Raw genomic sequence first — 27,899 nt, 5'->3', positions numbered from 1 at the left:
AAACACTGGCTGGGGAGCAACTATGTGTTGTTTGGCACCGTTCCTCCTGTTTGTGTAGTCTACGCTGAAGTGCTTATGAGTTTTTTGCGTGGGTTCATGACGATAGATTTCATTTGTGCCGTTGATTTATGGATCTATTTTGATGTTTTTGCATCCTCGTCGTCTTTTTTCCTCCCTCTTCTTCTTCTTCTTCATGCAGATGGTTCTTGTTCTATGGGGTGAGGTCACAGCTATGCAAGGCCTTTGCCTATTGCATGCTGGGTAATGTCTCCACCCTAATGTGTCTCTCTCCACACTACAAGACTCCATCAAAGAGCGTTTTTTACTACAGTATACCAGACTTCAGTTCATTTCACACTGAGTTGTTTTCACTTGTGTTTCCACCGCAGTCTGGTGCAGGTCGTAATTTAATAAAGTCCCGTCGCCTCCATGATACGTGTGGAATTTATGTCGTCTGTGTAATTTGTGCATCGATTTACAGTAACTCAACACCACAGGTTTACAAATGTAGGTAACAAAGATGCATTTACATGAAAAAAACAACAACTTTTTATTCATTAAAGGGAGAGTTCATGCCTTCATCTCTAAACCAGCACATTCACAGCTCCACACGTTTGTGTCGTCTGGACAAAAAACAACAGAGAAAAACTGTTAATTTGCTCTTTTACTGTGAATAAAGTCACCAGACTGATTCGAGCTGGTGCAGTGTATAATCCACCGTAAAACAGAGAGTTGTCATTTTTATGGTTTTCAACAGATGAGTCTTAGTTGGATGAGTATTTCCAAAAAAATATCAAGTCTTTGCTATAAGAAACATAGTTTATATTCATAATGTCCATGTGACAAATCACATACTTGGCCTAATTAATACGTTACTCTGCTTACATTTGTTTTCAAGTTAGAGAAAGGAGGCACATCACCTCGTTATCCCACTAAATCCACTTTATACTTTACTTTTTACTTTAAAAAACCTTTGGAAACTTGGCCACTCCAGTTAAAATGGGTGTCGCTGTAATGGACCAAACTGTTGCAATGTTAATGACTTTAATTAGCAGAAATGTTCAAGTTTAATATATGATAGTAATTATAATAGGAATATTTAACCTTGAAAATGAGCTTCATGAATGTTTTAACTTTTTTTTTCAACATGTGGATCTGAACTTTATATTTGATCTGTAAACAGTCAGTTATTATTGATCAGTGGATCGGTCTGTTTCAGTTTGACCACATTAGTCGTAGTTCCTTACATGAACCCAGTGCGAGGACCAGGATGCTTTAAAGGCTCATTTCACTCATTTTCTCACCTCGTTTCTTCATTCTTCCACTTCTTCTGGTGATTTTTCTGTTGAATCTTTTCTGTGCCTTTCCCTTTGCGGCCTGATATCAGATGCCAGTCCTATTCGCTCACTCCTCCTCCTCCTCCTCCTCCTCCTCCTCGTCACCCGCTGTCCCAAACCATATGAGGCCAGTTACAGAGCATCTTGTATTCCCCAACCAGCACCTCCTTTCCCCCACTCTGTCCCCATAACTGCCCCTCCTCCTCCTTCTCCTCCTTGTCCTCCTCCTCCACCTCCCTTGTGGGATATTACGCACAGGCCTGCTTTCACCCCAACACACACACACACACACACACACACACACACACACACACACACACACACACACACACACACACACACATTCACACCTGCTTCAGCCGTGCCGGTGCCAGCCAGGTGCCCGTCATTTGGCGCTTTGCCCAGAAATGACTGGCAAAAGCCGCGACATGTGTGCAAATGGAGCTGCAGAGGGGCCTGGATATATTTGTGCGTGTGTGTGTTAGTGTCTATGTGTGTGTGTGTGTGTGCCTGGTCTTGGCAGAGGACACATGGCTCACATGCCAGGAATGAGTAAGGCCACTCGAGCTGCTGCATTTGAATTCTCGGCGTTACACACACGTCTGAGCGAGTGTGTGAGATGCACAAAAACGTCTAATTGCACAACACGCTTCCGGCACACACCGGCCTTTTGCCACCAATTACCAGCAACAGTGCACTTATTATGAGAAGTGATGAGTGCGTGTGTGTGTGTGTGTGTGCGCGCGTGCTTATATATATATATATTTGTATTTGAAGACAGACCTGAGTGTAGATGAGCAGAGAGAAGGTTTCAGTCTTCAGGATCCAGCAGGCTGTTTGTTTCTACAGAGATGGAGATGATGACATGTGTTCACTGTAATATCTGTGCAGTTTCTCGCCCTCCTAAAGCAGCCAGACGGTAAGAGAATAACGCAAGTGTAGTCTTTACTTCGGTTGAACCCGAGAGAGAGAAATGGGGGAATAAAAGGTTGTTGTTTTTTTCACATAAATATTCCTTTGATCGCGCCACAGCTTTTTATTTAATTTCTTAACAGTTTGCACGGATGCTGTATTTAAAAAAGAGTTTCACACTGTGCTCTGAGGTCCCTGGCGTGTTTCGGTGGTTGGATTTAATATTGTGGATTTAGGAACTGAAGCTCGCTGCCTGTCTGTCTGCCTGCTCCCCTCGCTCGTCAGATCAAAGTGTGTTGAATATAAAAGAACATGACCAGAGAGGAAATGGATGAGACTGAGGAGGGAAACTAGGAGAAAAGTGTATGCGAGGTCTGAACGTCAGATTTCTTTTTCTTTTTTCTTTTTTTTGACGTTTTTTTGAAGTATGATTCAGAGCTCTGCTGGTGCAATTAATTCAGTCTTATTAAGCAGGGAGGAGGCGCATGAGGAGAGATGTTTTTATTGTATTGTTCTGCTGAGGGAGGGAGGTGGGGGGGGGGGGGGGTCGATGTGACTGTGGAGGAATGAAAACAGTAATTATCATTTTTAAGCAGGTCATGTTTTGATGGCGTCATGTTTCATTATGCTGGGAAATTAACATCGCTAAACAGGCCAGCGGGCTGAATGGTCTAATTAAGGAGCAGAGAGAGGAGAGAGGACTGTGTGTATTCAAGGAAGGACTGGAGTCTGTGTGTGTGTGTGTAAGTGTGTGTTTGTGTTGATCAGTATTCACTCAGCATTTCCTGATGTTTCTTGGAGAGATGAAAGCAACGCTCTCTCTCTCTCTCTCTCTGCTTTGTCTTCATTAATGTTTATACCTGTGTGATTTGTACAACCTGCGTCTGAATGGAGAATCAATGGAGCATCGTGGCAGGAAGAGTTTATGACACACACACTCGCCGCCTTGTTAGGGATGATTACTGCATAATGAACTTGAGCTGATCAATGAAAATCGATCCTTCTTTTGTCATAATCCTGTATGAAACACATCAGGAAGGAGCTCTGAAGTGGTATTTCTTTAAAGGGATAGTTCAACATTTGGGCAAATTGGCCCATTGCCATAATCCCTATAGTCATAGATAGCAGTAGGTTCGTTACCTTTAATTGTCAGTGCAAGCTATTTTTAGAACGGCGGAGCAGAGCCGCGAGCTGCACATTCACCACGCTATGAGATAATAATGGAAAGTTACGAGACAGAGTTGTTTTCGAGGTAAATACAGAGACTGCTTGCTGAAAAACTGCCCCCGACGGGAACGCACATCAGCGGTTTTGCATGAATTTACCTCTAAAACAACTCTGTCTGGTAACGTTCTATTATTATCTCATAGTGTGGTGAATGTGCAGGTCACAACTTGTCCACCAGAGCGTTTTGGAGTTGTTGGATTGTGTATTTGATGAGTTTGATGAGGGAAACCAAGAAATCCCATGAGCCTCCGTAGCGTAGCTCTGAGCAGCTCACGGCTCTGCTCCGCCGTTCTAAAAACAGCTTGCACTGACAATTAAAGGTAACGAACCTACTGCTATGACTATAGGGATTATTGCAATGGGCCAATTTGCCCAAAATGTTGAACTATCCCTTTAAAATCTGAAATTGAGGAGCTATAAAAAAAAAACCCAAATATGTTGTAATGGGGGAATTAAACCAGCGTCTCTCTCTCTGTCTCTGCAGTACCAGGGAGCACGTGACCCCGGAGATGAACAAGCTTCGTCAGAGTCTGAGGAGGAAGAAGCCCACCTACGTCCCCGAGGCCAGCAGACCGCATCAGTGGCAGGCGGACGAGGAGGCTGTACGCAAGGGCAAATGCAACTTTGCTGTTCGGGTGAGTTTATAAAAGCCAACCTGCTCCGTTTTCTCTCTGTGAGATGAACTTTTATATAAACTCTCTATATAACCATGATTAAAAAAGAGGAAAATAAAAAATGAAAAGGTGTACGAGACAGGATTAATCTCTCTCTCTCTCTATCTCTCTCCGCTTGGGATGAGGAATTAAATCTTTGCTTTTGTTTTACCTCCAACTAAATAAATCAAGGGCAAATGAAAGTCCCAAAACCCGGTTTTGGAAACTAGTCCACAGCGCATTCACCATAGCTCATGATGTCAGCTCCTGTACGAGGACGCTCGGCGGTAAACAGGTGCACTGGCTCCTCATTTATTCAGCAGCTTATCCTTGAACAGAAGCAGCTCGTGGACGAGGTCGTAACAGCTCATACATACATGTCAATCTGTTGCACAATATAAATATAAAAGCACTGTAACTGCTACTGCTTCTTTTATGTGTTTTATTTATGGATTGACATTCAAGAAAACTTTCTTTTATATCTTTTAACCTTCGTCTTGTGTCAGCTTTCTGCTACCATCTCTTGTGTTCAGGTCGGTTTTGACCCGAGTCTTTAATCAGTAAAAACAATTATTATTATCATCCCATTTGTTTCTCATCTCTTGGTTACGTTATTAGGCTTCCTTATCCATGAAAGGGTTGATTCTGCACTTGTGATTTCAGTTTTAACTCTAATTATTGTTCTTTTTGTTATAACCGGGTCAAAATCGACCCTTGTTTTTTTTTTGTTTAAATAGAGGTTCCTGACAAAATCAAAAAGCCTTGATGCAATAAACTAATTTACAGTATGTGATACTTTTATGTATTTAAAACCTGAAAACGGAAGGTTAAAACAAGAGGAAGGTTAAATTATTTTCTGAGATTAGTTTTAGGTATGTTTTACTATCGATCGGGGAATAAATAGTTCAACAGTTTCCTTTTATCCCTATATAGTAGCATTACAACCTTAGTTTTGGACAGAGACTGGATAGCTGTTAACAAACACCGTTAAGTTTCAATAAAAAAGACAAGAAAACTGATTTGTTTTTGGAGATTCTAATGAACTCTGTTAAACAATATTTGCATTTTAATGAACATCTTGACATTATATTAGCTACTGCACCAAACTGTGACCTTTTCCTGTGAAACTGGCAACATGGGAACTGCGGAGCTTTATTGATATCCTCTTGCCAAAGACAAGCAAAGCAAATATCTTGATATGAGTTGAGCTGAATGTGATCAGGTCGTCACAGGAGAGGAGCCATGTGGCCTTTCCTTTTTTTTCCTCTCTTGCACTAACCCATATTTGAAGCTCCCAGCTCAATCCCCCCTACACTAGCAATAAATACAGAAGAGGAGGCCGTTATTAATGGCCCAATTTCCTGATACTAACCAGCCTCTTGTCTAAGTGCATGTCGCCGAGAGCCGTTAGGTGATTTGTTGTTGGCGTGACGGGAGGGCGAGAGACGGAGAGATGACAACGAGGTGGCAGTTATAGATTAAGGAGACCACAGGAAATGACAGAGTGAGGGATGGGAGAGAGAGAGAGAGGAGAGGCAGAAATATTGTGAGGTATGAAATGAGAGAGTGAAAGCGGCGAACACAGACTGAATAGTGGAAGAAAAACACAAAGCAGAGAAAGAAGATGTGAGTGTAGGAAAAGGCAGAGATGGAGAGAAAGAGAGAAAGAGCCTCTGAGGCAGGAGGAGGCTAATGGAAAAATGGTCCTGATGATAATGCTGCTCCTCCTGAGTTAACGATGAGATGGGCAGTGAAGTGGAGCTCGGAGCTTTACAGCAAGAGATGGGAGCAGTAAAAAGTGTCTTTTATTGTTGCCATCTTTTTCCCCCTCGTTCAGCTTTTCTTTCCCACTCCTCGTGTTTTTTTTTCCTGTCCTCCAAATGTATTCATGAGTCATGAACTATTAATGCTATAAGCTCCACCAGAGGAAACGAAAAAAAAAAAAAAAAAAATGTTGGAGTCTGAGCTAAACAACGCTGAGAAACTCCAAGTTTGGGTGATTTGCTGTTTCATGTGGATATGCAAAGTAGTGCAGATGGGGGTTGCCCTGTTGTTTACTAGTAAACAAACACATCTTGCCAGAAACAAGGGCTGAACAATTTATCAAAATTATGACGTGTAATATCCAAAATCGCAGCAAGTGATGATGGTAAAAATGTGTTTTAAATGAATCATTATGATGCTGCAGAAACAATCCAGACTATAAATCACGTCCTCCAGATGGTGGAAATTCAAAATACAACTTTTATAATGTAATTTTAATGCAAAAAATTATTATAATTTCAACTGAAATTGTGGCTCATATTGCAAACACAACATGATATTTTTGCATTTCTGCTCTATTAGAATAAATTCTTATCGTTTTTAATGTTGCATTCGTAAATAGCACATTGCATTCAGATAGATTGACAGAAATTACACAGGTTGTAAATGAGAACTGGTTTTATAATTGACTTACCTGGCTAAATACAGGTTGAATAGATAAATAAAATAAACAGATGGCTCCTAAAATACATCTCAAACAGCCACTGGTAGCGGAATAAACGTAACTTTAGCATATATGAAATAACAGTGTGTCATTATGGATCTGTAATATTATGAACTGTTAAAATATGTGCATGTATTAAAGTTACTCACATTAGCCTGATTAACTTTAGCTTCATTCATTATTTGTTTGTTCCTGCACACGCCCCCACTCCACTCCTCATTATTATTAAAAAAAGGAGCAGGTGTGAGCTACTGTACGCGCTAACAGCTCGTAAAATTCACAACACTCTCACCCTCGTCTACAACAAGTCTTTTAACCCCAGGGGCCCTAGTTTCGTCGACCAGGTGAAGTCTGTGATCAGCGCAGCTTCGCCACGCCAACGGGGTGTGGCCCAGGTCCATTTCGCAAGATTGGTGGGCCGCGCAGTCAGACTTAGACCGGCGCAGCCCCTCCCCTCGTCCCTCCCACCGGCGCAAACGGTGAAGAGGGAGGAGACAGGGCGGGAGGGAGACAGAAGGAGGAGAGAAAGGCGTGGAGTGGGTTTGACACAGCCGAGTCAGATCTTCACCAATCAAAGGAGCTCCTCTCCTCACCTTTAACTGCGCGGCGGGTGATGCGCGCTGCAAGTTTGTCATTTTATACTTGGACATGGACGGAGGAAACAGCGACGCCAGAGGCCGAACCTCTCCCCGGAGGAAACAGCTGTTTCCCCGGAGGTCCGAGCTCAGAGTGACCAATAATGAGTTTACTAATATACTTAACCAGGATTGATCTGATACACTGAGAACCCCTACGCAATCTAAGAAACAACAACTAATAAACTAATAAAGAAACTCACATTTATTCAAACCCTGTGTATAAGATCAGAGGTGTAGGCTACACTAATCACAACATAAACACACACCATGTGGATGAAATCAGCAAGGACGCGCTCTCTCTCTCTCCCTCTCTCTCTCTCTCTCTCTCTCTGTCCTCCTCTCTCTCTCTCTCTGTCCGTCTCTTTTTTTCTCTTTTTTTCTCTGTGATAGAGATGCTGAATATACTGTAGTAGGCTATATACTGACTATCTGATACCGAGGCAGTGGTGGTGGACTAAGAGAGATGATGATTTGTGTTTTGTTTTTCATTACGGCTGCGTGATGCGGTCGCACCTGCTTATGAATTAATAAGTAAATAAATAAATACAGCGATCATCACAAGGGCAGAGTGGTATCTCAACACGGCAGCGACATGCAGTCATCCACCCTCAAGCCCCGTCCAGACGAATTCGTTTTTTTCGAATCCGGATAAATACTTTATCGGATTGGCCTCGCGTCCACACGGATGCGGCGTTTTCAGGGGGTGAAAACGGTATTTTTTGAAAACGGGTCCCAGAGTGGGAAAATTTGAAAACGCCGCCCCAGCGTTTTCGTGTGGACGGCCAATACGGACTTTTTCTGAAACGATGATGTCATGCCCCCCGCTGCTCTACCTGTAACCTGAGACACACACACACACACACCGCTGCAGCAGCTGCTGCACACTGACAGTCTATGCACGTAACAACAACAGCGGCCGACTAACGTCGCGTCGCTCAGACGCTGCGGCTGAATCACGGCTGTTTAATCATCACTGATCGTCATATTTACTCTGACACGACTCCCTGTCAACATTTAATCCATGTTTGAGTTTGAATCATAGACTGTAAAAAGAAGGTTTGAATACAGCGGGGAACTTCTTCTTCTATTGAATTACAGCGGGGACTTTCCGTCTTCTTCAGCTGTCTTAAGTGTTTATGTGTGGCAGGCAGCCTGCAGCGACACACACACTCCACACACACGCCTGCAGTATGTAGGTACTACAGCGTTTTGGGTCGTTTTCACTGGATCAGTGTGGACGCAGATATTTCTGAAAACGATGCCGTGTTTACGGAGATTTTTTTCAAAACGATTAAGAAAAAGATCGGATTCAGTGAAGCCGCGTTTTCGTGTGGATGGGGCCTCAGTCCTGCTTTTGGGACATCCACAGCTGCTTTTCAGTGCCAGTTCGTCCCTGCTGTGTTAATTCAGGTGGAGTTTCCTTTACGCGCCGACAGCCTTTGATCTCTGCTTTGATCTGACGTCAGATGTGACGGGACAATCTATATAGATATAAATTCACGTGTTGATTCCATTAGTTGCATTAAATAGTGGTTATTGTGGATATTTATTGCATTGAAATGTGTCTGGAACTGTGGAGATCTGCCTGTGAGGTCTTGGTGACGTGTGTGCACTGCAGGTCAGTCAGCCAAACTTCCACTGCACCTGCTGCGCTTCGCCTTGCGCTGAGACTAGACCTGGTTGGAGGTGGCGAGCTTTCAGCGCAACTTCGGCGGGACATTTTCGGACGAAACTTCCACTGCACCAAGCAGAATCTGTGACGCCTCCCCCTGCTGCGCGGCCACGCCTATCTCAGCGCAGCGCGATCTGCCAATCTTCCAATCTGACTTTGCGCTCGGCTGCGCTGGTCGAAACTTGCATTAGACTGGCTGCGCTACCTTGCGCCACCTGCGCTGCGCCAGCAAACTAGGGCCCCAGGGGACAAAAAAAAAAACTCGGAGATCTTCCTGTAAGTAAAAAAAAAAACCAAAAAAACCCTATACAGCTACAGGGGCATTAATTGTGTCCCTGTGGGCTTTCCGTACTCCGCCGAGCAGAACGCTGGCGAGACGACAGGAGGGGATGTGAGCCTGTAAATGACTCTCTGTCCTCATTATCAGCACCAACATGCGACTGTAAATCCTGTGCTGCTGTTTATTAGCTGCTCACCTGTCAATTTTGTCGCGCTCATAGAAACACAGAAAGAAAGAAAGAAAGAAAGAAAGAGAGGGTCTAATGAGGATTTGGTCGTGTCTTTCTGGTGTTGTGACACAGTTTTCAGTTCTGCTGTGTCGACACACCGGCGAGCGAACGAGCGAGCGGCGAGACGAGGATCAGTGCTACATGAAACATGGAAATAAAAAAAGTGTCAACATGTGTTTGTCTGTTTGTGTTTGTCGTTGCTCTGCAGTACCTGGGCCTGGTGGAGGTGGAGGAGTCGAGAGGGATGCACGTGTGCGAGGAGGCGGTGAAGAAGCTAAAAGTTGTAAGTATCACACACACATCTTTACACATGCACACACACACACACGTCCACTGCGACAGCACCGGAGCTTCATTTCGTTATGTAGAGGCTGTTACGAACACACACCCCAAGGAATCTGCAGACTTCTCTGGAGCTTGTTATAAACCCAGTTGCATGAAGCTCCTGCACCGTAGTATCGACCAAAGGAAGACACACACACACACACACACACACACACACACACACACACACACACACACACACACACACACACACACACACACACACACACACACACACACACACACTTTTACACACTTTTACACACACATGCACACACTCAATACTCTCTGCAGTTACCTCTCCTCCCATCTTGTTATTTTCTCTTCTTCACCACTAATCTCCCACATGGCCGCGTCCTGCAGGTCTTACTCCATATCTGTCGGCCTGCTCCTCCTCACTGCATCTCCGCCTGGACATACTTTTACTCAACATACACACACATATATACATATATAAACACACACACACATAGTTTTCTCCCTGGGGTGTAGCTGGCCTGGGACAGGGAGCGTGTGAACACAGTGACCAGCGTGGCAGTAGGGGGGAGGACCTAGGTGTCTATGTCACTTTGTTCACATCTGCTACTCGATGCGTTTGAACCGTGATATGAAAACCAGAGTCGTTCACTTCCCGTCTCCAGTTTTTATCATCTGATACCAACGGCCCGAGTCCCCGACGCAGGCGGCGGGATGTAACTTTATATATAAAGAAGCTTTTGCACAGAAATCCTGTTAAAATGATCTGAATCTGAAGTTTAAAGATACACGACGCTGAGTTGTTTCGTGCATCGATTCATGTCTGAGTTTCTTTTCATTTGTTTTTCACTTGATCAACTTTACTTCTTCCACTCCTCCATCTTTATCAGCATCTCAGCGCTCTCTCCTCTCCTCTCCTCTCCTCTCTTCTCCTCTCTTTGCCAAACTTTCTAGATTGAAGTTTTTAAATATATTTTCTTTTGATTCCCTGCTCCTCCCTCTCTTCTCTCTTTCCCTCCCGTTACTTTTCAGTTTCTTCACCTCAGCTCCCTCTCTCTCGGCCCCCTCGATGGGATTATGCAAAACTATCGAGGCTTCTTATCGTCTCGCTGTGGGTTTCAAAGACGTTTCCTGCAGTGCACTTTTTCTTTCTCTTCTCTTATTCTCTCTCTCTCTCTCTCTCTCTCTCTCTCTCTCTCTCTCTCTCTCTCTCTCTCTCTCTCTCTCACACTCTCTCTCTATCCTGCCGACTCATGCACACACTGCGCTTCAACACTCACATGGAGTCGTTGTTGTTGCTTCTGCAGCCTCTGTATATTTAGCATGGCCCATGCTGCGTGTGTTATTAGCTCCGTCTTGGTGCCCTCCTCTGGAGATATGATCCTTGATGCCAGCTGGCACTTTTTTTTTTTTTTTTCTATTCCCTCCATCCATCTCTCCACCGCTGCCTCACTTTACTCTGTACCTTTTCATGCAGAAATCACATAAAAGCGTGTTGAAGTGAGAAATAATCCACTTTTTTCCCCCATTTTCTATGTTTCCAGAGCGGTAAGAAGACAGTAAAGGCGGTGTTGTGGGTTTCAGCTGATGGACTCAGGGTTGTGGACGACAAAACTAAGGTGAGAAGACACTTTTCTTTTCTTTTTTCTCCTTTTTTTTTGGTGCATGCGTCTCGCCTCTGCGTCCTTGCCTCGTCCTCCCTTCTATCTTCGCTCTCTGTCTGCCTCATCACTCACTTGGCAGCAAGGCCAAGGTGAGGACTGTCTTACATCCGCGTACAGTGAACAACGACACTGAGATATTTCATCCACGTCATCGTCTGCGACCTCTTTAGAAAAGTGATTTAAGAAACGGTGAAAAACGGAGGAGACGACAGGAATGTCTCATCACCTTCGTCTCTACACAGCTTTTTTTTTTGTTTTTTTTGCCCTTTATATTCTCGTGTTCATGTGAGACACGTGGACATTTTTCATCCTCAGACCAAAATAAAAGTCTCACTCTGCTCCAGTTTGATGACACCACTTCCCCATGCATCCTCTGTCTTCACACTCCCTGGCTAGCGTGTTTGTGTGTTTGTGTGTTTGTGTGTATGTGTGTGTGTGTGTGTAGTTTCCGAGCTGACATATGTGACTCATGGTTGCTTGCTGAAGGTGCTCAGTGGGGGAGGGAAGATCAAGTAAACACAGACACACACACATGCACTTGAAGAGTGTCTGGCGGCTCTGGAGGACTCCTACAGAGCGAGAGAGAGCAGCTCGCTGTGGCTCTATTGAAAGACGAGCAGAATAAAGAACAGCACAGAAAAGAAAGGAGAGAGAGGAGGAGGAGGGGGAGAAGGGACACACACACAGATTTAAGTCCTGAGTCGGGCCCAGTCGTCTCAGAGCTGAGCGACACAAACAGAGGAAGTCAGAGGGTGAGTGTTAGAATAATAACATGTTGCTTTATTGATCTCCAAGGGGAAATTAAGAAAGTAAGTTACAGTCACTTCCTTAGCAAGGGAAGAGATAAAATGAAGTGGATAGGGATAAAAATAGGGATTAACAGATAAATATATACACAAAACATTAGAAAATACATCCTTATGCTATAATATAGATGAGAAAATAAGAAAGAGTTAGTCCTGTCTTATGCTCATGTCTGAATCATATTAAATATTTCTCACTGTTTCTGTACAAGTCCCAAAAAAAAAAACATCACAGTGATTTTCTAAGTGAGATTTCAGCCACAAGCGTCCGTGTCTCAGAGGCAGAGCAGGTCGTTCACTAATCACAAGGTCGGTGGTTCGATCTGCTGCTCCTTCGCTCCGTGTGTTTCATTCATTCGTCCTTGGGTATCGTATTGAACCTCAACTGGATCCTGATGTACTGTATCATTGGTATGTGTGTGTGTGTTTGCAAGTGTGTGTGTGTGTGTGTGTGTGGTAGAAATCCATGAGTAAAAGTTGGGTTAAAGTAGTTTAACTTCCCTTAAACTAAACTAAGCTTATTCACATTTGCTCCAATTTGAGCATCAGTGAAACATTTTTGATCATGTTCATGAGATCAGCATTTTTCAGCACTCAATATTCAACATTTCTAACTCAGTCGATCATCAATTTATCGATCAGTAAGACTTTATTTGTATAGTGCAAAGTTAAGAAAAACTGTTAGAAATAAGACGAATATTCAAAAAATGAAACCAAAGTATTAAAAGTTCACTGAATTAATCATTGATAACACATGAATAGGCTACTCATTAGTATGTAGTTTATAAACACAGTTAAAAATGTTTTACACATCATTGATAAGCACTAACTGCATTTATAAACTACATACTAATGAGTATTCATATGTTATAAATGATTAATTCAGTATTTAATGCTTAATAGTCTGTACTTATTATAAAGTGTTACCGGAAATTGTATTGCTAAAAATAACCATAGAATAAAAGGGCAGTAACCAGTAAAACAGCTTAAGAGATGTTAAGAAGTAGCAAGAAAACATATAAAATTCACGAAAGAGCTGCTAAAACTTAGATTGTAAATCTTGTTATGTAACTTTTAAACATCTGTTTAGTTTTGTTTTTTGTGTTTAAAGTTTTAAAGTCTCATCTGCTCAGCTCAGACAGAGGTAGATATCTTTCTGAAGAGTTGTTCGAGATTAAAAAACTGAACTAAAAGCAGCGTGAACGACCCGAACCCGCCAAAATTAAAGCTAACGTTGCTAATATGTTAGCCTGCAGCCTCCATCATCTGTGAATCAGCAGAGGCGCCTTTGTTTGTCAGCGCCCACACGCCCCATTATCCAAAGTGTCTGTGAATGTACAGTACAGTATAGCTACGTGGGTTTCTTTCTGTGTGTGTGTGTGTGTGTGTGTGTGTGTGTGTGTGTGTGTGTGTGTGTGTGTGTGTGTGTGTGTGTGTGTGTGTGTGTGTGTGTGTGTGTGTGTGTGTGTGTGTGTGTGTGTGTGTGTGTGTGTGTGTGTGTGTGTGTGTGTGTGTGTGTGTGTGTGTGTGTGTGTGTGTGTGTGTGAGTGAGCGTCAGAGACTTGACTCCACGACCTTCTTCATGATGCATCGATAGAAAAGAAACAATATAAAAGTCTGTTTCTGTTCAGCTGGTTTTCTGAGCTTCAAGGCGAAAGACGCCGCTCTGCAGAGAGAGATGCATCATCACCTGTGACTCATGCTCCTCTGTGCTGCACTCTTCCTCTCAGTGATGTAAGGAGAAGATGATCTGACTCACTTTTGCCCACACACACTGACACACACACACGTGAACACACATCATTTTTATTGCTGCAGATTTCATCAGGTGTAAACTTCACATGATCATAAATAGTTATAATTAAGCAATATATCACGATGGGCTATATGCTCATTATACCACGGCTAAAGGCTAAAGTGGAATTCACAATCAAGTTCATGTAGTTTTATTCAACCAGAAATACATATTATCCAATAAAATATAGCCCCACTGTGAAAAAAAATAGTCCCACCTCTCCGGACGTTGGCTCCAAGTTAGCTCTGCATCTCGTCTTTTCCTCTGCTTTTTTTTCAGGTGAAAGTTACGGTTCGTTCACACCAAACGCGATGGACGCGATGAACACCACAACTTTCCATTAAAAGTCAATGTAAATGACGCGATGACACGCGATGGCGTTTCGGGCGATGCGATGAAGCGATGACGCGTCCATCGCATCATCGCTTCCATCGCTTGAAGTTGAAAAATTTGAATTTTTCAAGCGACATCCAATCAGTGTTGATATTCAACCACGTCACCGACACAGCTGCAGACACACATTTCAAAACATGGTGGAGAAGATTACTGTGGCTGTAGTCTCGCTCACCAGACCCTCCTACAGAGAACCTGTGGCTATGTAAAAAAAACAAAAAACACCCGGGGCTGTGTGTGTTTTCCTCAGATCAATAATATACATCCATGGCCGTTTCCCGGAGCTTTACGACACGAAATGTCAACTCGGGGGTTGTGTGGATCGTCCGACTTTCCGAGTCGGAAATCCGACCTCGGGGGTCGTTCCAGTTGAAAGTTCCGACTCGGAGCTCGACTCGAAATCCTGACTTCCGAGTACAACTGGAACGCACCCATAGCAGCCTATGCTGTGATAAGGCTTTAGAACCTAGTTAACAACAATAGTTAACAACCAATCAGATTGACGGATTTCACTTTTCCGTTTTATAAATCTCCAGGAATCACATCAGAGTGCACAATCTGATGCGTTTCTAACACAGAGAAACTTACTGTACTCCAAGAAACGCTGCTCGGCCTTTCACCTCGGTACCAGCATCATCACCCCTCCTCCTCCTCCTCCTCCTCCTCCTCCCCCTTTCAATCACTAATTGGCCCACAATGAATGCTCTGTTATTCTTCCACCACCTCTTTCTCCTCACATCCCTCCTTCTCTTCTCCTCCTTTCCTTTCCCGTCCTCGTCCTCTCCCTCTCCCTCTCCCTCTTCCTTTCTTCTCGTTCGCCCCTCTCTTTTGTTTTCTCCGACACTGGAGGAGAGGAAGGAAGTGGCTCGGATGAGTGTGTGAACCCTCTCTCCCTCTCTCTCTCCCTCTCTTCTCTCTGTTGTTGGTGAGTCAAAGAGGTGAGCTTGGGGGGGGGGGTGCTTAATGTACGCGGAGAAAGAAAAGAGAAGGGCCCCTCTTCGTTCCCTCTATAGTGTCCATAGACACTGAGACAACCTGAATAACCCCCTCTTTTTTTAGCGAGGGAAGGGCAAGTAGTGGAAACATCCCAGAGGTGAAAGGAGGCTTCAGCGTCATTAGTCTGCAGCCACTTTTCTCTTTATGTCACGGCTGGTTGGTGTAAATAGGTTGGAGTGAGGAGTGAGGAGGGGGTTTAAACTTTTTTTCATGCGGCTGAAAGAGTTGGATCGGTCTACGTCTCTACGAGCTGGTGGGGCCGAGTGCTGAAAGCTGCGTTTCCCGTCTCCAATCGGGTCAAATGTGATTGAATTTAATCTGCAGATCGATCGATGTTAACTCTAAATCTCTCTGACCTCTCCCTCCCTCCCTCTCTCTCTCTCTCTGTCTCTGTCTCTCCTCAGGACCTCATTGTGGACCAGACCATAGAGAAGGTTTCGTTCTGCGCTCCGGACCGTAACTATGACAAGGCCTTCTCCTACATCTGCCGGGACGGGACCACCAGACGGTGGATGTGCCACTGCTTCATGGCTCTCAAAGACTCGGTGAGAGTTCACAGTCAACCCACCTCACGTCACGTCCAGGACAAACTCTGGTCCATTAGATCCTGTCACTTTAAAGGGATAGTACAACATTTTGGCAAATTGGCCCATTGCCATAATCCCTATAGGTTTGTTACCTTTAATTGTCGGTGCAAGCTATTTTTAAAACGGCGGAGCAGAGCCGTGAGCTGCTCAGAGCTAATCTATGGAGGCTAATGGGATTTCTTTGGTTTCCCTCATCAAACTCATCAAATACACAATCCAACAACTCCAAAACGCTCTGGTGGACAAGTTGTGACCTGCACATTCACCACGCTATGAGATAATAACAGAACGCTACCAGACAGAGTTGTTTTATGCAAAACCACTGATGCGCGTTCCCGTCAGGGTCAGTTTTTCAGCAAACAGTCTCTGTATTTGCCTCTAAAACAACTCTGTCTGGTAACGTTCTGTTATCATCTCATAGTGTGGTGAATGTGCAGGTCACAACTTGTCCACCAGAGCGTTTTGGAGTTGTTGGATTGTGTATTTGATGAGTTTGATGAGGGAAACCAAAAAATCCCATGAGCCTCCGTAGAGCAGCTCACGGCTCTGCCCCGCCATTCTAAAAATAGCTTGCACCGACAGTTAAAGGTAACGAACCTACTGCTAAAACTATAGGGATTATGGCAATGGGCCAATTTCCCAATATGCTGAACTATCTCTTCAACAACAAGTGACTGGTTCTGGTGTTGTGGCTGATTTTTTAACCATAATTTTAAAGTCTTCGTTGTTTTTCTTGACATCATCACAACATTAAAACCAGCCACATGTGTTAATGTTATGTGTTTTTGAGGTTTTACCTGGTGTTTATTATCCATATTCAATGACGAACTCCTAACCTCTAACCCTATTAGAAGTCCAAACCTTCATGAATGGAACATAAATTAGTTTCCATTCACAAAACTACAGCTCCCATCTAAAATTACCACCATGGTATTTTGGGCAGTGAAGCCAACATGTAAAAATCACCTAAGTTCTCATATGGTGGTTCCTCCTTACGTATTATGTGGAGTTTGCATGTTGTCCCTGCACATCTGTTGGATTTCGTCATTGAATATCTGTGTGCTCTCCAGCTTCGTCCCACAGTCGACATGCACATTAGGTTGATTGAAGACTTTAAATTACCCATAGGCGTGTGTGAATATGAGTGTGTGAGGTTGTTGGCTTTATGTGACTGGGATTATTTCACCACAACTCTGCACCTTTAAGTAGTTTAGCCAGTGGATGGATGGATTTCTGTTTTCTAAAATCTTCCACACCATTTATTTCTCTCTCTCTCTCTCTTGGCCCTGCGGCCTCTCGACTCGTCGTGTTTACCCTCAAGGGGCTTGTCAAGGGTTTATGGGAAATGGTGTTCGTAAAATGCGGCTTAAACCAGAAATATATGAAATCATTCTGTAATAAACTTAATGTTCTGAGTCTGAACAAATGGAGTGAACCTGGAAACACACTGTTGTTGAGGAGGGGAGGGGGCTGTGCTCTGCTCCAGAGCTGTAGTTGTACTTATTTATGTCAGTACGAAGGTCTCGGGGGCTCTGGAGGAGGTTTTCGTACTCTTGGATCGGGACCTGGAAGTTGCGGTTTCACTTTGGCTCTCCATTATTTAAAATTTATTTCCATTTTCTTTGTCCAAATCCTCATCTCATATCTTGGACGCGGTTTTAAAGCCCGTCATGGGAAGTATGGGAAATGGTCGGTTTGGTTTTCAAAATCTGTGGGAAATAACTTGACAGGTGAACACAATGAGCAAACGACAAAAACCCACTAACAAGCACTAATATTGATCATCAGTTAGTCATTTAAGTTATTTATCAGGCTTAAATCTCTCTGTTTTCATGTGTAAGCTCCTGAAATGTGAGGATTTCTTTCATTGGCTTAGTTTTGCATGATTATGAAACGTGCACTTTAAGATTTTAAACAGGCAAATGAGAAGACAAGACAGAAATAAATAGACAATCACGATGCTGCAGGCACAGCAGCAGCTAAACGTGCCATGCATGCATCATTGCATGAGTCCAGCTGTGTTTGATGATTACACTCGCGTTAATTTAAATTGATTCATTTCTTCTTCTTTTTTTAATAATTGATTGGCATTCATTCATTAAAAAAGGAGCTGCATATCTAAACACAGCTGCAAACAGAACCAGTGCAGAGTGGTTTCAACCCTGTGCTGGTTTCATCAGCTTAGACCGTGAGTTGGATTGTTAATGTGGAGGGACGAGAGCGCAGCAGCACAGACCTGCAGGATTAGGAGAGAGGATTAGACAGAAGCCCATGGAGTTATCCACGTCCATCTCTGTTTCCTCTGCACACACACACACACTCTCTCTCTCTCTCTCTGTGTGTGTGTGTGTGTGCTCATCTTCAACTCAACTGTGTCTCCCCTGCAGTTGTCATGAGTGTCCTCACCGAGAGCAGGAGTGAAGAGAGTGAAGAGAGAGCGCGGGTTAATTATAGAAAGATGATTAAATCAGTCGCCATTCAGAGCCACGGGGCCTGAACTCATGTTGACGTCTGACAACAGGAGACATTCGAGCTCCATAATTGAATCTATTGTCTAATTTCAGAATTAGATTTTAAGGTTTAGCATCAACATGATGTGAAAATAATGAAATCTGGATGTACAGTAACTGGAGAGTGTTTTCATCCTTGTTTGTTTGTGTGTTTTGTTTTTTTTGCTCCACCAAGGGCGAGAGACTGAGCCACGCGGTCGGCTGTGCCTTCGCCGCCTGTCTGGAGAGGAAGCAGCGCCGGGAGAAGGAGTGCGGCGTCACGGCGTCCTTCGACGCCAGCCGCACCTCGTTTGTGCGCGAGGGCTCATTCCGCGCCAACTCCTCCTCCTGCAGCCAGCAGGGCAGCAGCAGCGAGCGTGACGACAAACTGCAGGACAAGAAGAAAGGTCGGGGAAAGGTTTCAGCTCAGCGTCACTTTAAAACCCTCCTGTTGTCCTCCTGGGTCAAGGGACGAAGGAAGGAAGGAAGGAAGGAAGGAAGGAAGGAAGGAAGGAAGGAAGGAAGGAAGGAAGGAAGGAAGGAAGGAAGGAAGGAAGGAAGGAAGGAAGGAAGGAAGGACAAAGGGAAAGAGGGGAGGAAAGAGGGAAGGGAAAAAGGAATGAAAGACAAATGGAGGGAGGGAACAGATTGGGTCAATTGAGTCAAAAAGAAAAGAAGAAATAAGGACGTAGGGAAGGAAGGAAGGAATCAAGGGAGAGAGTGAACAGATTTGTTCAAGGAAGGAAGAAGAAGGAAGGAAGGAAGGGAAAAAGGACTGTGGAAAGAAGGAATGGAAAAGGGAAGGGAAGAAAGATGGAGGGAAGAAGAAGGAAGGAAGAAGGGAGGAAAGAAGGAATACAGAAAGGAAGGAAAGGAAGAGGAAGGATGAAAAAGGAAGGAAGAAGGGAAAGAAGGGAGGAAAGAAGGAAGGGAAAAGGGATTGTGGAAAGAAGGAATGGAGAAAGGAAGGAAAGAAGGAAGGATGGAGGGAGGGAACAGATTGGGTCAAAAGAAAGGAAGAAGTAAGGACGAAGGGAAGGAAGGAAGGAATCAAGGGAGGGAACAGATTTGTTCAAGGAAGGAAGAAGAAAGAAGGAAGGGAAAAAGGATTGTGGAAAGAAGGAATGGAAAAGGGAAGGGAAGAAAGATGGAGGGAAGAAGAAGGAAGGAAGAAGGGAGGAAAGAAGGAAGGGAAAAGGGATTGTGGAAAGAAGGAAGGGAGAAATAAGGAAGGAAAGGAAGAAGAAGGAAGGGAAAAGGGATTGTGGAAAGAAGGAATACAGAAAGGAAGGAAAGGAAGAGGAAGGATGAAAAAGGAAGGAAGAAGGGAAAGAAGGAAGGGAAAATGGATTGTGGAAAGAAGGAATGGAGAAAGGAAGGAAAGAGGGAAGGATGGAGGAAGGGAACAGATTGGGTCAAGGAAGGAAGGAAGGGAAAAGGGATTGTGGAAAGAAGGAAGGGAAAAAAGTGAGGAAAGAAAGATGGAGGGAGGGAACAGATTTGTTCAAGGAAGGAAGAAGGGAAAGAAGGAAGGGAAAAGCGATTGTGGAAAGAAGAAAGGGAGAGAGGAAGGAAAGTAAAAGGAAGGAAGAAGAAGGAAGGACGTAGGAAGGAAGAAGGGAAAGAAGGAAGGATGGAGGAAGGGAACAGAATTTGACCCAGAAGGACAACAGGGTTAAATCACAGTTTTCGGTAACACTTTACAATAAGGGTTCCTTAATTAACGTTAGTTAGTACTATTAAGCATTAATATATAAACTAATGTGTTAATTAATGCTGAGTAATGCATACATAATGATAACTAATTACATTATTCAACTTTTAATTTATTAACTAACTTTGAGTAGTAAACATTAATTAACTGCTTACTAATAGGCTACATTAATGAATGTGTTTCCTAATCTTAAGTAATACATAATAATGATTGTTAATATATCTGTAAACAGTTAATTAATGCTTAATAATGTACTAACTAACGTTAATGAAGGGACCCGTATTGTAAAGTGTTACACAGTTTTCTCCTGATCTGTATTGATCATTCCCTCCCTTCCTCTCTCCAGACCAGCCCTGTGTCATCCCGGCGCTCCCGCCCGGCTCGGCCTCTCCGCCCGAGGGCGCGGCCTCCCCCATGGAGCGCCCGGAGCCCGGCGGGCCCCACGCCATCCCGCGCCGCCACGCGCCCATCGAGCAGCTGGTGCGTCAGGGCTCGTTTCGGGGATTCCCGGCGCTCAGCCAGAAGAACTCCCCCTTCAAGAGGCAGCTGTCGCTCCGCCTCAACGACCTGCCGTCCACGCTGCAGCGCAAGACCGACTTCCAGGCCAAGAACCCTGGTGAGTGGAGGAGCGCTTGAAGTTGGACTCACAGGTGGAGTCACACAAGCTTCACTGTTGTTTAGTGCTGCTCGCTGGGGGTCAGGAGGTCACGACCTTTGGCCGCCCTGACCCATTTACAGTAGTAGTAGGCGCACACATTGGCCATTGCGATATATACATCATTATTTCAGACTCAAGGTCCACAGGCAACACAAACACAACAACAGACACACAATACACACAATAAAAGAGAATAAAGTTTTTTTTTAAAAGATTTTAAAAAATTACATAGTTGATCTTAAAGGGACAAGAAGGAGTTTCTCCGTCGGCAGAACGAAAAATTCCGCGACAATAAAAAAGTCTCACGTTAATGTGGATGAATCTCCGCTACCCACACTTGTTAATGGGCCCATTTTCAATAAATATATCATTTTGTCTCTATCGTTATTTTGTTATTATTAGTGGTGGCGGAGATGCTGGTCGAGCCGACCAGCGTTTCTGTACTTTCGGTTTTGCGGCGAGTCATGAGAATAACGCCGCCGAATCGCCGTTTATGGTCGGAACTACGACGGTATGTGATCGTCTTCGAACCTCTGACTTTAATTCTTGATGAATGAAAACATGAGTCTGTCTTGCGCCGGTCAAAGAATTTCACAGTGCACGCGGAGGCTCATAAATGTAGTGTGAAAACGCTTCGCTTTTCCAAAACTCCTCGTTGTCCCTTTAAAATTTTTTAATTACTATTACTAAGTTAAAAAGAGACAACTGTACCAGTGTCTCCAGTACAGACTGATACCTGATGGAGCTATATTTGATGTAGGTCAAACTATTAATTATACTGTACCTATGATTTTCTGAGGCATCAAGTCGACACATAAATCTACACATAAGGTTTCTGAGTACAAATGAAATGAAAATGAAAATGAAATGAAGCATAATTAAGATACAAATCCTGCATAGTTCCTCTTTAAAGTAGACAGTCAAAGCTGCTTACAATACTTGGAGCCTTGTCCTCGTCAAATAAACAATTAATGAAATTGGAGAGTTTTGACATGTGCGTTTACAAACATTTCACTCGCACTCAGCCATCGACATCTTTTAGTTTTTTCATGCTTGCTCTCTGATAGTTAACCGACAGGTATGCGGTGTACAGTAGCTACACTTTGAAAGGATACAAATTTTTGTTAAAATTTCAACATGTAAAAAGAATCATAACTTAAAAAAAAAAATCTGTGTCAGGGAGGAGTTCACAGAAATTAATAAATATTGCCTTTAATTTAAGGGAAGGAAGTCGTAAGTAGGTCAAGATTTGAATAAAGTTTTTTTTAAAAAGGTGGTGGTGACAGTTCGTTGTTGTAAAGCAAATAAAACAGCATGTTGACAGTTTTTAGACAAACAAAGCAAACACATCTGACCCCATTTAAATCTGCTGAATCAAATCCTGCCATGTTACACTAGAATAAAACAAAATAAAATCGTATTTTACCAGCTGTGATCAGAGTCTGTCAGATTAGAGGTTAAAGACAATAACTAGAGGCTTTTTATTGTGTCGTGACATTAGTTAACTTTATGGTGATTAATCCAGATTTCATTTACCCTCAGTATATACTGTATATAGCCTACTATTTCTTTTTACTCAACTCAGCATTTCCACAGTTTATTCTCACAGACTCGACACATGGGGACTGTGTGTTTTTTTGCAGATTGGAGCATTATTAAATTTTTCCACTTGGCTTCAGTGCGTGACCTCTGTCAGCGCTGCGAATAAATCATATTACAGACTAAACTATGTCAGACGCATTTACGTTCATGTTTTCACGCAGACAAGAACCGTAATTATCCAGTTTAATCCTGACACTTTGTCTTTCACTGAACATGAGCCCAGATATATATTTTAAAACGGCTGCCATTAGAAACAGCACTGATGGTGGAGAGGTGAGAGCTCTTGGCTTTTTTTTCTTTTTTTTTACTAAGGACAATTAATAATAACCTACTTACCCCTTGCAGGTTGATGTATGCACACACACACACATTCACACACACACACACACATATGTATACGTAATGAACACACACTCGTATAGATAGACACACCCACCCGGCGTGGTGCCACAGGATCAGAGCGCTCAGTAGTGAGGCTGATTATAGTCATTAAGAGAGATGAGAGAGTTGACTGGGGCGACTCCGCTGACTGGAATACTAAACCACAACATTAGACGACTCCCAACCCTCGTTCTCTCTCTCTCTCTCTCTCCTTTCATTCCCATCCGTTATCCTCCGGTGACGCTTTCTATACATCTCCATCGGGGATGAATTTGGTGCAGCCTGAAGCCTACACTGTATATGCACAACTCTCTCTTCTTGCACACATACACACATATACACACACACTAGGCTGTAGTACTGTAGCAGCCAATTCCACTGCCTCTCCGCTCCCTTGTGACTCTCTGAACAATTGTTGTATTGATTTGTGCGGTCAATCAGCTGTCCTGGTTAGCCTTCAGCAAGCCTTCTCCCAGCCCTTAAACCTGCCACTGCACTCAGAGTAACACACACACATGCACACACACACACATGCACACACTTATACACACACACAGTTGAGGGATCACAGGGTCAGTCTCTGCAGAACAAAGCACAGAGCCATCTTTAACGGGGCGGCCCTTACACATGCCTGCAGCGCCCTCTCTGCACCTCCCAATATAATTCAAGGCCTGTAGCTACTATTACCATTGCCTGCAGCAGGTGAGATGAGATGAGAGACACTTACACATATACTGTACTAGAGGAGTGGGCTTCAATGATCTCACCCAACCCACAATAGGCCCGTCTGTAGCAAACATATTCATCTTTAATCCCACTCCTCTATACATTCAAAAGTCCTCTTTGTCGAATGTAAAGGAGAGGAGGCGCTGTGGGAGAGGAGGAGAAGAAGGCAACAAAAAAAAAAAAATCCTCCATCTCTTCGGCTCTTGGTTATGAAGGAGAGGTTTTTTTTTTAGGAGAGAGGATGGGGGGGAGCAGAGAATTAGATATTATATCTATTTATATCTGCGGTCTGTGCAGGAGAGTTTTAAAGCTGTAGTCCAACCCCAAAGTCAGACAGAAACATTACGACGCCTAATCCCTTCGCCGGGAAGGAGCAGGTACATTTTTAACAGATGGATAAAACAGGTTCACCTCAGGCTGAGTCCAGTGAATGCACAAAATACACAAGATGAATAAAGGTTTAGCTACAGAGGAATTTACAGAGTCTTTTCTTCTTCTTTTTTTTAGGTTATCAGCGTCAAAGTTTTTGTCCCCTTAAGTTTATTCTTTTGATGTTAACTGGGTCTGTTACACAATTGATTAAATATTTCTCTCTCTCTCTCTGTTTGTTTGTCCTTCCTCCTCCTCCTCTCATCCCATCGCCCTCTTTTCACACTTTTTACTTTCGCTCTTTCTCCACCTCCTCTCCTCCCTCTGTGCTTCTCTTTCTTGCTAGTACCAGAGATGGACATGGGGTTGCCATGTGAGGGAGACAGTAGTATAAACGCCTTGTGTAGCCAGATCAACGCTTCCTTCACCAAGCCGTCGGACGAGCTCTTCTCCAGCCCCTCGATGTCTGCGAACGGCCCTCCAGCCTGCACTGTGCCCCCTGTCCTGCCCCCGCCTCCTGCCCCGATGCAGGGTAAGAAATACATACACAATACAACACATTTTAAATCTTTGCTTAAAACACTCTCTCCCGGGCTTTCAGACCTGTGTGAGACAAAACTTTTGGTAACACTTTATTTGACGCCTATCTCTGTAAAGCATTATAACCATACCTGTACTTATAATGAGTTATAATGCAGTTATAACTTATAACACTGTATAACTATAGTTATAAAGGACTCATAAATGATCATAATGCTTTATAACAATAATCAAAACACACTATAAAGCATTTTATCATGACTTATAAGGTCAGATATTATAATACTGTACGTTATAATTGTTAGTAACTCGCTGACAGTGCATTATAAATATAGTTATACTGTGTTATAATTGGCTTAAAAACGTGTATAACTATCATCATAAACACTGAATTGCAGATACGTAACATCAGCTTAGTTTTAGTTTTTTTTAGAGATGGATAAAGCTGCAGGAAGAAAACCGCTCAATATGGGACGACTTTAAGCCCGACCCACAGGAAGTTAAGAGTGAATGATGAGGACTGATGGGAATATTATGGGATGCAAATAAAAGGGAAAAATCCCATAAAATTTGTAAGTCCAACTTCAGAGGCTTTCTCCTAAAACCTGAAAAACTAAAACTAAGCCTAAGACTAAATAAAAACTAAACTAAAACATCTTAATCACTTGTTGAACTAAGTAAAACTAAACTGAAATGAAAAAAAGCAAACTGAAAAACTAAATAAAAATAAAAACTAATCAAAATTTTAAAACTATAATAATCTTGGTCAATAGTGGAGAAATAATTACGCTGATCTTTTTTGTTTTGTTGTTGTTTTTTCCCTGCAGCCGCTTCTTCCTGGGTGCAGCCAGAGCCTGCACTCCAGTCTCCGCCTCCCGTCTCCGTGGCGATGCAGATGCAGATGCAAATGCAGATGCAGATGCAGATGGGACACAGACGCACTCCCTCCGAGGCCGAGCGATGGCTGGAGGAAGTCTCCAAGGCCGTCAAGGCTCAACAGACCCCTCCCCCGGGTCCCACCATCCCCACCATCCCCGGACCGCCCACGAGTCACCATCAGATCTCCACTCCCGCCGCCGCCGCCGCCGTGACCACCGCCCCCCTGTCCCTCGGCGCCATGTCCAAACCGCTCATCGCCGGCCCGCCTGTCCTCTCGGCTCAGGCGCCGCTGCCCCTCCCCCCCATGTCCATATCGTCAGTTCCTCTGATCCCGGGACCGCCGGTGTCGGGGCCGCCCATGTCGCTCCCCTCCATGTCCATCCCCACCATGTCCGGCCCCAGCATGACCGGCGTCGCCATGATGCAGCCCTCGCTCCCCGCCGGGCCACCGCCGGGCTCGCTGCCCAGCTCCATGCAGCCGTTCCCGCTGGCGTTCGACACGACGCCGGCGCCCGTGGGGATGTTCGGCAGTCCGCCTGTGCAGCCGGCGTTCCTGCCCATGCAGACGTACATGCCGGGCCTGGCCAGCAGCATGACCTACCCCAACGCCAGCGTGGTGCCCGTGGTGGGCATCACGCCGTCGCAGATGGTCGCCAACGTCTTCTGCACCGCCACGGGCTCATCGGGCGCAGGCGGAGCCGCCGCCGCCGGAGGAGTCGGAGGAGTCGGAGGAGCCAAAGTGGGAGCGCTGGGCCACTCGTATGCACCGGGAGTCGGAGCAGTCGGGCCCGCCGGATTTTCTTCACCACCGTTTTCTTCCACTCCGCCGTTATCGACGACCCTCAACGGTCTGCCGCCGCACAGCAGCGCCATGATGGCTCTCCAGAACGGCACCTCCATCAGCAGCAGCGTTGGCGTTGGCGGGAACGGCGGCGGCAGCAGCAACTGGCCGCCAGAGGGCAGCCAGCTCACGGCTCCGGCTGCCAGCGATCCCCAAGACGACGATCGCTTCGAGGCCCAGTGGGCGGCGCTGGAGAACAAACCGGCAGCTCAGCAAGCGGGGAACAAGGCGCCGTCCGCGGCCGCCAACCCGTTCTCCAACAACTTGCAAAAGACTTTTGAGATCGAGCTCTAAAAACAAACTCAACAAGCTGTAGTGCTCGGTAGCCCGAGGCGCTTCAACCCAGCATCTCTGCTTATACGGACGGGATGCGGACCCTTACCGTTAGCCGCCTCGCCTCGCCTCACCTCGCATCCGTCCTGTGGCAGCCTAGCAACCAGCGTGAAGCTCTCAGCGGAGTCAGTCAGTACTATAATGATCTTGATTGCTTTCTTTCACCCTCCAATGAGAGCTCGACAGGAGGCGAGAGGAGACGAGGTCGGCAGATTGCTCGGCTGCCACCGGAGGATCGGGTCTCTAGTTCTCCAGACCGCCGATCTCTTTCTTCCCCCCCGCTTTCACTTCTTCTCCAATCTCCACGCCGGCTTTACTTAACCTGCTGCACAGACCCCTCCCCCCCTGGATGTACTGTATTATGTGCCCCCCCACCCCCCTTTGTGAACACTGCGACGACGACGGGGATGACGGGGGCACAGCTCAGTTCGGTGGTTTCTTTCTTTCTAAAAGTCGACTCCACTCCAGATGCATTCCAGTCCCATGAGACGTTTTCGGTTTGGGATCACGGTGGAGAACTGGCGGCTACGGCGGCACCACAAGACGTGCAGAGAAGCGGAAGTGCGTTGATTGATTGATTGATTGATTGATTGATTGATTGATTGATTTTATTGACTGAATGATTATCAGACTGATGCTGTTCTTAGCCAAGCAGAAGCAGACGTTTGGATTTACCTGAAAGGACGGACTAGCCAGTGATGTAAGACCTGACCCTATACCAACCCAAAAAAAAAAAAGGACTTACTGACCAATAGTAGAGATTTATGGCCAAAATTATTTTATTTATTGTATTGTATTTTTTATTTTAACAAGTTATATTTACTTAAAAATCAAAAATCTTAAAGCAGTGTTTCAGGAGCGTGTTGTTTTCTTTTTATCCCCCATATTTATTTTTGTTGAACCTTAAAGAGGAGGGAAACTACAGGTAACAGAGAGAGAGACATGGTGTGAGTGGGCAGCAAAGCAATTGTGGGAAACAGGAACCAAATAGCCGGCGCTGACAGTACAGTACAGTACGGTGTACAGCGGCGTGCGTAGTGCTGAAGAGATGTGAAACAGACAGTGTACAGTATATAGCGGCATGTTTCTTCCACCCGTTAGCCCTCACCTGTGTGTACGCTCCACTGCTGCTGCTGCTGCTGCTGCTGCTGAGGCCAGTATGAGTCAGTACTATGACCTCACCTCGGCTCTGTAGCCCCCATTTCTGTTGCTAAAGAGGCTTCGTTCAAGGGCACCGGAGACAGACATGAAACCCCCCCACTTTCAGGATATCCAGCACACAGACACTCTGGACTATACAGCACAACAACAAGAACAACAACAACAACAACAACAGTCCTGTGGACTCGTATCATCTCCAGACAAACCCAAGGAACTTAAGCAACTCAGTGGA

At 44.6% G+C, this 27,899-nt stretch overlaps 1 protein-coding gene across 1 annotated transcript; it reads left to right on the top strand.

The window, feature by feature from the left end:
- Positions 1 to 2,137: 2,137 nt before the first annotated feature.
- On the top strand, positions 2,138 to 26,467 carry numbl (NUMB like endocytic adaptor protein; the record flags this gene model as incomplete). Its single annotated transcript, XM_083985175.1, has 9 exons — positions 2,138 to 2,256; positions 3,961 to 4,111; positions 9,645 to 9,719; positions 11,281 to 11,355; positions 15,792 to 15,932; positions 18,660 to 18,870; positions 20,524 to 20,793; positions 24,266 to 24,445; positions 25,281 to 26,467. The coding sequence occupies exons 1-9, from the start codon at positions 2,189 to 2,191 to the stop codon at positions 26,465 to 26,467; spliced, it is 2,358 nt and encodes a 785-aa protein (XP_083841301.1). The 5' UTR covers positions 2,138 to 2,188.
- Between the last annotated feature and the right edge of the window lie 1,432 nt (positions 26,468 to 27,899).

Source organism: Trachurus trachurus (genome assembly GCF_905171665.1).
Source record: "Trachurus trachurus genome assembly, chromosome: 13".
Classification (NCBI taxonomy): Eukaryota; Metazoa; Chordata; class Actinopteri; order Carangiformes; family Carangidae; genus Trachurus; species Trachurus trachurus.
The sequence above is the reverse complement of the archived record's forward strand: the minus strand, read 5'-3'. Positions and strand labels throughout refer to the sequence as shown.